The sequence below is a fragment of the Dromiciops gliroides genome, chromosome 3 (genome assembly GCF_019393635.1).
Source record: "Dromiciops gliroides isolate mDroGli1 chromosome 3, mDroGli1.pri, whole genome shotgun sequence".
NCBI classification, from domain to species: Eukaryota; Metazoa; Chordata; class Mammalia; order Microbiotheria; family Microbiotheriidae; genus Dromiciops; species Dromiciops gliroides.
Window position 1 is genome coordinate 511,734,784 of NC_057863.1, and position 14,078 is coordinate 511,748,861.

The following is a 14,078-nucleotide window of genomic DNA, read 5'->3' on the forward strand; positions in this document are numbered from 1 at the left end:
TTTTCAGTTAATTCTGGACAGTGCTCATTACATGACAAATAGCTTCTCAATAAGAATTTTTTAGATAATAAATGGGGACTTGAGCTTAGTTCCTGGTGCAACCTCTGAATTTCCATATGATCTTATGGAGAATAGAAACTATAACAAAGACAACAACACTTTAAGGTTTGCAAAATGTTTGCATATGTTATGTCATTGATCTTCACAACAACCCCAGGAGATAAGTGCTATTATTATCCCCATTTTTATAGAGGAAGCTGAGATAGGGCATGTGATTTACTCAGGGTTATACAGCTAAGCAAACTTCTGAGGCTGAGTTTCAACTGAGCTCTTTGGAACTCCAGATCCAGCAATCTATCTACCGCACCACCAAGCTGCTTTGTCTAGACTCCCTATGTCTCTTCATAATAAATATTTCCTCTTTACCTCATGGGAATATTGTAAGAGTCACAACTATAAATTATATACTATGGAATTATAGTATCATGGAAATATAGAATCTCAGAGTAGGAATGGTTAGAATTTATATAGCACTTTAAGGTTTACAAAGTATACATAGATTAGGTCATTTGAACCTCCCATCAACTCTATGAGATAGGTGCTATTATAATCCTTATTTTAAGGATGAGGAAACTGAGACAGAAATTAAATGACTTGCTTATGGTCATACAGCTAAGTAAGTGTGTGAGACAGTATTTGAACTCAAGTCTTTCTGACACAAAGCCACTCTTAGCCACTGTGCCACCTAGCTCTTGGAGGGGATCTCAGAGGCCATTCAGTCCAAGGGAAATCACTAGGGACTCCTTTCAAGCTAATGCTCAACTATCAATGGCTACTTTCTTTGTCCTGCCATTCACCCCAAGTCCATTTAACTATCCTATTAGACAATACTCTCTTCTGTACTCTACTCTCTTCATCACTTATACAAATGTAGCATAATCTATACCAAACACTTCTCTAAAAATCTAGATAGATTATATCTATGCCATTCCCAGGATCTGTTAATGTCACCTTAACAAGGAAATAAAGTTAGTCTAGTGTGACCTGTCAAGGAAGTCAAACTAACTCTTTGTCATCCTTGCCTCTGTTTTTAGACATCCATTAGCTACATCTTTAATAATACATTCAAAAATTTTTATAGTAATTGGAGTCAAAGTCACTGGCATGCTCAACAAATATTATTCTCTGCCCTTTTTGAAAATTGGTACACAATTTGCCCTTCTCTAGTGTTTTAGGGATTTCTCCCATTTCCCACAGGCTCCCAGATATCCCTGACCATGGGTAAGTAATCACACTTATCCACCTCTTTCAGAATCCAAGATGTAGTTCAGCAGGACCTGGTGACTTGTGTGATGTTTAAAATCTATATTGTGTGATTGCCTTTGGGCATTAAACATTTATTAAAGCATACAGGTATTCACATGGAGTTCAGAAAGTTAAGAAAAAGCCTACCTAGCCTAGAGTTCCAGCCTGGTCTGGTTCTTCCTCAAGTCTTCCACCATGAGCCTGCTTCAATCAAGCTTTTTATAGGTCTGGAACAGAGGTGGTCCTTACACACTGCTTCAAGCTGATTGGTTGGCATCATCCAAATCCATTGGTTTTGAAAATGTTCTCTAGTTGAGTTCACAGTCTAGCTTCTGAGAACAATACCTTCTTAAGGGCTAGCCAGGTGTGATTACAATTTAGTTAACTTGATGTAGGCTAATTAGCAGTCAATCACTCTCACTTAATTCAATAAGTTTAGATTAATCTCCAGGTGGGCCTTTGAGTATCTGCTAAATCCCATTATTTTATCACACTCGAATTCATGAAAAGCAGAATATCATTGTGAATAGAGGACTGGTCTTGAAGTCAGGAAAAACCAGAATTTGAATCTCATTTCAGGAATTGCTTAGCTTTATAACCTTGGCAAGTCACTTAATCTTTCTTGGCATCAGTTTTCTCATCTATAAAATGGGGATAATAATAGCATCTCCCTTTCAGGATTGTTGGGAGAAGAGAGGGGTCTCCATATTATGACATATGAAAGCCAGAGGATGTTTAACCTGTAGAAAAGAATACTTAGGTGGGGACCACAGGAGGTGTCTTCCAGCATTTTATAAGCTATTATGTGAAAAATCAAAGACAGAGGGAAAGGACCCATATGTACAAAAAAAATTTATAGTAGCTTTTTTGCGGTGACAAATAATTGAAAACTAAGGACGTTTCCATCCCCTGGAGAGGGGCTGAATAAATTGTCGTATATAAATTTAATGGAATACTATCATGCTGTGAGAAATGATGAAGGGAATGTTTTCAAAGAAACCTGGGAATATTAGCTGATGGGGAAAAAATGAGATATTTTTCAATGGTGGGGGTAGGAGGGAGAGAAAAAACAACTTTTGTTCATTAAAAAATAAAATAGTGGGGGCAGGTAGGTGGCACAATGGATAAAACACCATCCCTGGTCTCTGGAAGATCTGAGTTCAGATCCAGCTTCAGACACTTGACACTTACTAGCTGTGTGACCCTGGGCAAGTCACTTAACCCTCATTGCCCCACCAAAACCAAAAAATAAAATAAAATTTAATTAAAAGTAAATGATTGTTGTTTTTTTTAATTTCTCAAAAGACAGCAGTTATACCATCTCTAAGGAGGTATATCATTGTTGGTGGCAGTGCAGGCTACCAACAGTTGTGAAGGGACCTACCCTTTTAACAGCAGCAATGTGTGTGTGTGGGCCATGAAGAATTTGTCTGAGTACATTATAATCAACCTTCAAAAAGTAGAAAAGGAGGAAAAAAGTCACCTCATTAGTGATCATTTTTTTTTCAAGCAAATGTACCCAAACTCATTCATTGCTTTGTTTTTCCATTAAACACTTGTCAAGCACCTACTTAATGCAGAATGCTACACTGTTATGTACACAAAGTTTAGATAGCTCATGGTCTAGTCCCTGATGGAGTATACAGTCTAGTAGGGGGAATAAGTCCCAAATATGGATGGCTAAAATATGTAAAGGTTACTCAATAAATACTTTAGAGAAGTATAAAACTATGTGACTTTTGAGAGACAAGATCATAATCAACTTGAAAGTTTGTGGAAGACTTTGTGGAGGAAAGGTGGTTTGAATTGATCATCGAAGGCTAGGTAGAAATTCAATAGGTGTATAGGGAGATGAAGAATGTTAGCATTTAACAGACAACCCAAACCAAGTCAGTATGGTGTAGTCTCTACTAAGGGGAGTAATTTAATTTGGCTGGGGTCAATGGAAAATAAAAATATGAAAGAAGATGGGAAAGATTGTTTATGGTGCAGAACTTTTCTTGATAGATAATAAGGAGCCATGACTATAAACTCATTCATATAGAAGATTATTTTAGCAGAAATATGAAGGATGTATCAGAGTGGCAAATATAATGAAAAAGGAAAATGTTGGATGTTCGAGGGGACGTAGGAAAACTTGGACACTAATGCACTGTTGGTGGAGTTGTGAACTAATCCAACCATTCTGGAGAGCAATTTGAAAGTATGCCCAAAGGGTTATAAAACCATGCATACCCTTTGATCCAGTAATACCATTGCTAGGCTTATATCCCAAAGACATGCCCCAAAAGAGAAAAAGATGTATTTGTACAAAAATATTTATAGCAGCTCTTTTTTTAGTGGCTAAAAATTGGAAATCAAAGGAATGCCCATTGATTGGGAAATGGCTAAACAAGCTGTGGTATATGGCTCTGATGGAATATTTTTGTGTTATAAGCAATGACAAGCAGGATGCTTTCAGAAAGGCTTGGAAAGAGTTATATGAACTGATGTATAGTGAAGTGAGAAAAACCAGGAGAACATTGTACACAGTGACAGCAATATTGTTTGATGAAGAATTGTGAATGACAACTATTCTCAGCAATATAATGATCCAAGATAACTCCAAAGGACTAAAGATGAAGTATACCATCCATCTCCAAAGAAAGAACTTATATTGATTGAACACAGGCTGAAGCATGCTATTTTCACTTTCTTTCTTTCATTTTTTTTCCTTTTGTGTTTTCTTATACAAAATGACTAATATGGTAATGTTTTACATAATTGCACATATATAACCTAAATCTGATTGCTTGCTGCCTTAGGGAGTGGGGGGAAAGGGAAGGAGGGATAAAATTTGGAATTCAAAAATTTAAATAAAATGTTTATTAAAATACCAAAAAAAAAAAAAAAAGGAAATATGAAGACTGTATGGAAGGGATGGAGATGGGAAGCTGTTAGACCATTGAAATAGTCCTGGGTCCTGGTAATGAATTTGTCCTAAGCCAGTGGCAGTGGAAATAAAAGAGGGAATGGATGTAGGTGGGGTTTTAGAAATGGAGTCAGTAGAATGTGGCAACTAATAAGATATAAGAAGCAGAAAAGGAAGAATAATATATAACCCCAAGGTTTCTGACTTTGACAACAAGGGGAAATGGTGATGTTATAGACCTAGGGTTGAAAACAGAAAATTAAGTTGTGAAATACTGTCAACTCTCCCTTAATAATGTCTCTCCGATCCAGCATGATCCAGCATGTTGGAAAGACTGTGGGATTCAGAGGCAGAGGATGTGGGATAAAATCTTGGATGAGCTACCTATGTGACATTCAACAACTTACTTGTCCTCTCCAGGATTCAGAATCTCAATTTCTGAGATGAGGCAGTTGCATTGGATAACTTCCAAGGTCCCTTTTAAGTTTATAATCTAGGATCCCACAATATGTCTCCTTTTGTTTCCATCACAGCCAATCAAGCAGTGCCCATCATGGCCTTCTTGTTATTATTATTCCTAATTAGTTTCCACACTCTCAGTATCATCCTTTTTTATCAACCTGAATGCCTTTTTTTTTTCTGATTTTTCTGATTGAGTTCCCTAAAATATAGCTCTGATAGTACCATTTTTCTGTTTAAAAACTCAATGGTGGGGGCAACTAGGTGGGGAGGGGCAGCTAGATGGTGTAGTGGATAAAGCAGCAGCCCTGGATTCAGAAGAACGTGAGTTCAAATCCAGCCTCAGACACTTGATACTTACTAGCTGTTTGACCTTGGGCAAGTCACTCAACCCTCATTGTCCTGCAAAAAAAACCAAAAACCAAAACAACAACCTAAAAAACGAAGCAAACAAAAAACCTCAATGGTTCCTTGTTTCCTATAGGATAAAGTCTAAATTCCTTAATCTGACATAAACCTGCCTCTATAACCTGCCCCCAATTTACCTATCCAAACCTGTCTCTCACTACTTGGATTTTCCTCCAGCAAGGGTATTCCCCTCCTGGAGCCTCAAACATGCCATTTATACTCTTACTCCACACTTTTCTTCATTTGATGTCCTCTCAGAATGTCTCCTCTCTACTTGCTCAAATTCTATCTAATCCTCAAGATTTAGTTAAAATATCACCTTCTCTATGATGTCTTCTTTGATTATCCAACCCATTGTAGATCTTAGGAGCATATTTACGAGTATCGTCCATCTCATTCATTTGGAATCTGATCTTATAAAGTTATTTATTTTTATGTGTACCCGTGTCTCAGATATATCTAGACTGTAGGCTCTTTTAGGGCAAGAGACGTGTCTTAAATTTCTCCTATATTTGTCACAGGACCTGGCTCAGTGCCTTGCAATAAATATTAGTTGAATGAATGGGTAGATGCGAGGGAGGCCATGGGAGGATATATTGTGATTCTCTCTTCGATGCAAAGGGCAGAACTGGCATAGCGACCTTGAATTTGACATCATAATTGTTGTTCTTGTTGTTATTAGAGCTTTTAAAAGTTAATCTCAAAATCTTCTCCCTTTGATTTCAGGCTTGCCACTCTATTTCTCGAAAGAGGACCCAACAGGATTGGAAATGTTTACAAAAAGGCTATTTACAAACAGTACACAGATGGAACCTATTCCAAGGAGATCCCCAAGCCTCCCTGGCTTGGATTCCTAGGCCCCATCTTGAGGGCTGAAGTGGATGATGTGATTGTCATTCATTTAAAGAACTTTGCTTCTCGACCCTACTCTCTGCATCCGCATGGAGTTTTCTACACAAAAGATTCAGAAGGTAAAGACTAGTCCCCGTGTATTGCCTGACTGTGTCTTCTTCAATCTGATGCATTTTAATTAATTAATTGATTTATTTATTTTTGGTGAGGCAATTGGGGTTAAGTGACTTGCCCAGGGTCACACAGCTAGTAAGTGTCAAGTGTCTGAGGCAGGATTTGAACTCAGGTCCTCCTGACTCCAGGGCTGGTTCTCTATCCACTGCACCACCAAGCTGCCCCAGATGCATTTTAAATAGCGCAAACCACGAAAGACAGTAAAGTGATTTAGAGTCTTCATTTGTGACTTTTTCTTACTCCCTTTCTCCTTGCTTTCCTCTCTTCTCCCTCCCTTTCCTCCCCCTTCTTCCTTCCTCCATTCAACTCTTTCCTTCTTCTTTCCTTTTTTCCTCCCTTCCTATCTCCCCTCCATTTTCTACCCTTTCTGGGTCTCCATTTTCATCTGGAGTTTGATGCCACTCTGGTGACATAAATTGTCTTTTTTTGTTTTTGTTTTTTTTGTTTTCATATATAGACAATGTTGCACAGTCATGCCAACTCTCTTGATGAAAGTTTCTAATAATGGTGGTGGGTGTTGGTAGTAGTAGCTGTTGTTGTCATAACAGTGAAGATTAAAAAGTTTGAAAGACATATTTTCTGAGTAATTTAGTCATCTTATTAATAAGGACTTCAGGTTATTAATAAAAGGGTGGTCATTTGGCAATCTCTCTTAGACCAATGACAATCATGGTGGACTCACAGTTTATATATCCTTTTGAAACAGTAGGTGATCCATCAAACAGCAATCAAATCTCATGGGCTAATGGGGTGATTGGAGAGGGACTATATTAAAATGAAGGATTGAGTATCTCTTGGATAGGGAAAGCACCTCTATACCAGACCACCCATAGGTTTAGGATATCAATTCAAAGAATGTAGACCCTTTTCAATAGGGGGTTGAGAGAAACCTCCAGACAGAGAAATCTTTACTCAGACCATCCCCAGTCTTGAGTTATCTAAACAAAAGATTCTGTCTCCACCCAAGCTTGAGTAGAACACAATGGGCTTCCCCCATTAGATTAAATTCCTTATAAGTTAGGTGGCATCTGAAAAAGATCAGGAGAGTCAATGCCATCTCATTATCAGTGATTGAGATTCAAGAAAAACTGGATTGTCAGGACTTTGGAAGAAGAGAGTTCTGAATATTGTCCCCAATTTATTGGTTATTAATGATTATTTCTCACTGTGTTTTAAGGTTTCCATAGGGTTTTACAAATATTATTTGATTTTATTATCAGAACAACCCAGGGAAGTAGGTATTATTATTTATTCTCATTTTATAGATGAATAAATGGAGGCACCCAGGGTTTGGTTTTTTTTTGCAGGGACAATCGGGGTAATACAGAGGTTAAGTGACTTTCTCAGGGTCACATAGGTAGCAAGTGACTGAAGCTAAATTTGAACAGAGGTCTTCCTGACCCCAGGTCCAGAGCTCAATCCTTTCAGCAATCTTATTAATCAATCTGTCATTGAACAATATGCCATCTAAACAACTGTTTGACCATTTCTAGTGCCACATTACTTAAGAAAATCCCCACAACCATGTTGGGTTTTTCTGGCATAAGTTCATATACAGTCTTTCTGTTTTAAGTCTGATGACTGTCTGCTATTACTTCCTATACACTGACAAAACAACCCGTGGGCATGTACATGTGTGTGCATGCTTCAGAAACATAGAAATCAGTGCCCAGCAATAACTCCACTGCTACATAAAGGAGTTTAAATGATATTCTTAGGGGTAATTTTTTGTTTCTTATTTTATTTTTAAATTTAAATTTTTTAGTTTCTCATTCTCTCTCTCCCTCTCCCCCTCTCCCACCTGCTGAGAAGGCAATAAATATAAGACCCATTACATATTTCTGCATTCGCCAGGTTCCAAAAAATAAAGAAAAACATGACAGAAAAAACCTATATACTTCCATTTGTACTCTGAGTCCATCCGTTCTCAGACTAGAAATGGATAGCATTTTACATTACAGGCTCTTTGGAGTTGTGGTGGGTCATTGTATTGATCAGTTACTAAGTCTTTCCCAGTTGGTTTTCCTTACAATATTGCTGTTACTGGAGATTATTATTTTGCATCAGTTCATATAGGTCTTCCCAGGTTTTCTGAAATCATCCATTAGGGAATGTTTTTAAATTAAAGCTTTATATGTGAGGGGAATATTGCAACATCACCTTTTCAGCCCCAGGTTTCACCTTTGCATTATGACTGTGGGAAGAAGAGAATGAATAATCCCAGACACATTATGCAATCTGTATTACTTTATTGGCAACGGGAAACACATCAGGCAAGATACGAATACAATAATGCAATAGACCATGCAGTTATTTTTCCTTGCTAGATGATGCATCTTTCCTTTATTTAGTGCACAGCAAAGATGGTACCCATGGCACTGGCTGGTGCTTCATTGGAAGCATTAGGCCAATGATGACATGATTCATTAGTTCATGTATCTAAAAGCATTTTGAAAACTCTAAACACTATATAAATAGAGGGGACCTAACAATGGGAGCCCAGGAATGGGGAGCAATGATGTTGCTGGCAGACTTAGTGAGCTTTGAGGGAAAAATGGCCTCAGGAGTACCTAGAAGCATCTGAAGTTATTGTTCTGAGGATCTTTGCACGTACTCTTTATTTATTTATTTTACAGGGCAATGAGGGTTAAGTGACTTGCCCAGGGTCACACAGCTAAGTAAGTATCAAATGTCGGAGGCTGGATTTGAAGTCATGTCCTCTTGAATCCAGGGCTGGTGCTTTATCCACTGTGCCACCTAGCTCCCTTTTGCATGTACTCTTAACTGCTGTTTTACCTCCAACATTTTGGTGCACTGGTTACCATTCTGCAGATGGGGTTTAACTGGTAGAGGACCCTCAGTGGAGTATAGGGTGAGGCATCAATGTCCCCATCAGCACATGTGCCAAGGCCCCCACTCCTCCATGGATGCCCTACTTATTTCCCCACACCTGAGATAAACAAGTCTTGGTAACTGTATAGTTATAATAATAATAATAATGGTTAACATTTATATAGGGCTTTAAAGTTTGTAGAACAAAAGATCTTGTGAGGTACATGCTATTATTGTTACCATTTTGCAGATAACAAAACTGATGTCCAGTAAGGTTCCATGAAAGGGAGGGAAAAACACCAGGAGAGGCCCCATCATAGTGAATTACAGGGAATCTGTGGAATAACCTTAGTTCCAGATGTCATCCTAGGGAGGCAAGGCTGTGATGCTTTAGCTCTGGTCTTGTTCTGAGACTGGGTTTGGGGGCCTTCATCAACCCCTACTTCCCTGGAGGCTACTGATATTTTGCCCCAATTTACCACAGCAATACAGCAGCTCCCCTTTACCGTGGGGCTGGGATAATCTCTCACTGCTCCATTGAACTGTGAGACTCAGATATCAGGTCTCTCACCTCCAGACCCCCACCCAATTATACAGCCTCAGATACACAGCTTATCTTTAGATACCTCCTGAGGATCTTAGCCTGAATCACTCAGAGCCTCCTCTCCATAGCCCAGTCAAGGACCAAAATCTAGGATACTAATCTTCTTGCCATCAGGACATTTTTCATGTTTGAGGCAGTTAGGTGGCACAGTGGCTAGAGTGCTGGACTAGAATCAGAAAGATCTGCATTCAAATACAGCCTGGGCAAGTAATTTTCTTCATCTGTAAAATAATAGTACCTACCTCCCAGGATTTTAGGGAGAATATAGCAAGATAATAGTCATAATGTACCTTATAAACTTTAAAGTGCTATACAAATGCTATTATCATTGTTATTATTAATATATAAGGATTTTTTTTTGTGTGGGGCAAAGAAGGTTAACTGACTTGCCCAGGGTTACACAACTAGTATATAAGGAATATTCTATGTGTGCATTGTCACCCAACATCTTGGGATGAGGCAAAGGCCTGGCACTAACTGTTAGTGTCAGGTCCTTGGGAACAATGTCACTGTGCTTTTATAGATCTGGATGCCTGATCAAATCTTCTCTTCCTTGTTCTGCTGGTTGATCATGCCAGCTCTGGCCTCATTTTCCTTCCTTCACAATCTTGACTCAAGAATGAACCAGTTCAATTATACACTGATTTATGTTCTCAAAAGCTTTGGCTCTTGTTCTGTGGCCACTCACGCTTTGCTAAAACTAACTCTGGGTTATCTCCAAACCATCTCTGCTCCCGAATGTGGCCTATAGAACACTGTTTAAGAAAGTCACACAATATAGTGGATTAGGTCCACTATACATTTGTATTATGTAATCCCAGCTTGGCCCTTCTTATTTCACATCAATCCTTTAATTCTTCCCTAATTGACTGTATCATGCTCCTGTGGAGACCTTTATTCTAATCTTTCATCTCTCCTTAGTCATTGGCTCCCTCCCTGTTGCCTGAAAACACTTCAAAGTCTCCCACATCCTTAATAACTTTCCTGTGACCCTACCATAATCTATGGTCCTACATCTCCCTTCCCTTCCATAGCCAAACTTCTTCTTCTTTTTTTTTTTTTGCAGGGCAATTGGGGTTAAGTGGCTTGCCCAGGGTCACACAGCTAGTAAGTGTTAAGTGTCTGAGGCCAGCTTTGAACTAACGTCCTCCTGACTCCAGGGCCGGTGCTCTATCCACTGTGCCACCTAGCTGCCCCCCATAGCCAAACTTCTAGAAAAAACAATTTATGTTCATTGCATGTGCTTTCTTTCTACTTACTTCTCAACCTATTTCAGCCTGGCTTCTGACCTCAACATTTAACTGAAACTGCTTTCTACAAGGTTACCAAGGATTTCTTAGTTGTTAAACCCACTGGCTTTTTCTTAGTTCTAATATTTTTTCGTCTTTCTGGAGCACTGGACAATGTTATCTACCTCCTCTTTCTAGACTTTCTCTCTTTCTTGTGTTTTCATGACACTGCTTTCTTCTGCCTGTTTGACTGCTCCTCAGTGTACTTTGCTGAATCCTACCCATTGGTGTCCCCCAAGATTCTGTCTTGGGCCCTCATCTCACTCTACACCCTGTCTAATTTAATTAAAAAATTTTTTTTAATTTAATTTTTTTTTTTGCAGGGCAATTGGGGTTAAGTGGCTTGCCCAGGGTCACACAGCTAGTAAGTGTTAAGTGTCTGAGGTCACATTTGAACTCAGGTCCTCCTGAATCCAGGGCCAGCACTCTATCCACTGCGCCACCTAGCTGCCCCTACACCCTGTCTCTTAATAGTCTCTCCAGTTCCCATGGGTTTAATTATCTCTGCGCAGATGGCTCCCAGATTTAAGCTATACATCCCATTCTAATCTTTCTCCTGGGCTCTGGTCTTGCATCATCAACACATTATGAGACATCTCAAAATGAATATCTCATCTCAACTTTGGTGGCGCCAAAATGGAACTTCTCTCTTTCATATATCCTTTCTCCAGACTTCTCTATTTCTGTGGAGGGCACCAGAATCTTTCCATTCACACAGGTTCATAAGTTCAGAGTCATCCTTTACAGAATCTTAGAGTTGGAATCAGTCAGTCAATCAACAAGCATTTATAAAGTTCCCACTATGTGCCCAGTGCTTTGGTAGGAACTTGAGATACAACAATGCACATGAAATAATTTCTACTATCAAGGAATTTACATTATGCCAAGGAATAGTACATAAATTTATGTATATATGTATCTATCAAGTATATACAAAAGAAATCTAAGGTATTTGAATGCGGAGAACCTCAGAGGCTACCTAGTCCAACCTTTCCCTTTCCCTTTCCATCATACCCCCATATTCAGACAATTGTCAAGCCTTATAGATTCTATCTTCACAATAAATATTACATCTTTCTAACTTTCTCCACCTCTCTGACTAGTAACATAGTTCTGTCCCTCATCATCTTTAGCCTGAAGTATTGCAATAACCTTTCTCCTAAAATAGCTTATATTTAACTACTTTGTAAATATATATGCATATATTAATTGACTATATTCATGCTGTATGTATTTATATATGCATTTATTGTCTCATCCACAAGAATGTAAGATCATTGTGAGTAGGGATTATTTTATTCTTTGTATTACTACCCCCAAAACCTAGCACAGTATCTGGAACGTAACAGGTGCTTAACAATATTTGATTGGTTGATAGCTCTATACATGATTGTCTGAAGAAGAAAAGAACATTAACAGCTGGGAGGTTCAGGAAAAGCCTCTGTAGGAGATAGTGTGTGAGCTGAGCTTTGGAGAAAGCCAGGCATTCTCAGGGACAGAGGAGGAGAGGGAAAACATTCTAAATGTGAGCACCACCTATGCAAAGACATTGAAGGAGTATTTGTAATATCAAATTGAGGGAAGAGCAAGTAAGCAACAGTGAATGAGGGAAAGGGAATAAAATGAAATAATCTTAGAAAGGGAATTAGCTACTCAGGTGATCTTCACAGAGCAGATAGTGTCTTTTTTTATAAAAGTATTTTATTATTTTCCACTTATATGTAGAAATAATTTTCAACATTTGTTTTGATAAGATTTCTAGTTTAAAATTTTTCTCCCTCCCTCACCCTTCCCCAAGACAGCAAGCAAGCAAGCAGATAGTATCTTTTTGTTTGTTTTTTTAGGTGAGGCAATTGGGGTTAAGTGACTTGCCCAGGGTCACACAGCTGGAAAGTGTTAAGTGTCTGAGGTCGGATTTGAACTCAGGTCCTCCTGACTCCAGGGCCGGTGCTCTATCCACTGCGCCACCTAGCTGCCCCAAGTAGATAGTATCTTAAAGGAAGAGAGGGACTTGAGTCAGAATTAAGGAATGAGTGCATTTCAGGTACGGGAGATGGCCAATGCAAAGGCATGGAAATGGGAGATTAAATGTTGTGTATGAAGAGTGAGGAGGTAAATAGTTTGGCTGGATTGCAGAGTGTGGGAGGGCATAATGATATTATATCCAATGAGGCTGGAAATGTAGGTCAGGACCAAGTTGTAATGGACTTTAAAAGCTAAATAATTTAAATTTTAACAGTTTAATCAACTTTATATTTTATTCTAGAGGCAACCGGGGGTCACTGGAGTTGATTGAATAGAGAAATCACACAGTGAGATATGTGCTTAAGGAAAATTGCTTTGGCAGCAGTATATAGAATGATTTGGAATGGTAAGAGATTTAAGGCAGGAAGACCCCTTAGGAGGCTACTATAATAATTGAGGTGAGAGGGGATCAGGACCTGAACTTATGTGACAACTGTTTGAATGGAGAAAAAGGAGTAGGATTCAAGAGATGTTATGAAGTTAAAAATAGCAAGATTGGTTATGTGGAATGAGGGAGAGTGAGGGATTAAGATTATGAACATGAAACATTGGAAGTATAGTGGTGCCATTAGCAGAAATAATGAAATTTGGAAGAGGGAAAGGTTTAAGAAAAAAGATGATGAGTTCAGCTTTAGATAAGCTGTGTTTAGGATATATCTGACACATTCAGTTTGAAATATCCTGTAAGTGACTGCTAATACATGACTGAAACTAGAAGAAGAGCCTGAGACTGGATATGTCAATCTGGGAGTTATAGATCTACAAGTATGAATAAAGATGATAATCAAACCTATGGACACCACTGAGGTTGCCAATATAGAGTTATTCTTGTTGTTGTTGTTCATCCTTCATTCTCGAAGAGAAGCAATGACATCATAAGGGTGATGTCTTGACATGTGAGTGAATTGGATTTAAGTGAGGCACTCTCTCCTCCAGAGTCATTTAAGTCCAGTGGCAAGACAAAAGTCAAGATGACTGGCAATCACCCAGGATGCAGTAGGTGACCTTACCCTTTTAAAAGTAAGGCCTTTCCCAGATCCCAGTTTGTCTGAGGCAACACCCATTCAATGACTAAGGGCTAGAGGGAGAAAAAAGGACTAGGATGGAACCTTGGGGAACATGACCAAAGTTAGGACAAGTGATATAGATAATGCATATACTTAACCTATTTTAATATTGTATTCAAGAAGTTGAAATAAGTTCCTTGAAAGCAAGGCAT

At 38.7% G+C, this 14,078-nt stretch overlaps 1 protein-coding gene across 1 annotated transcript in view; it reads left to right on the top strand.

Annotated features, from left to right (window-relative positions):
• Positions 1–14,078, top strand: part of HEPHL1 (hephaestin like 1) — an 88,809-nt gene that overhangs the window by 17,932 nt on the left and 56,799 nt on the right. Inside the window, exon 2 of the mRNA XM_043996385.1 lies at positions 5,810–6,054. Within this exon, the coding sequence (XP_043852320.1) occupies positions 5,810–6,054 (245 nt within the window). The remainder of the gene's footprint in view (positions 1–5,809; positions 6,055–14,078) is intronic.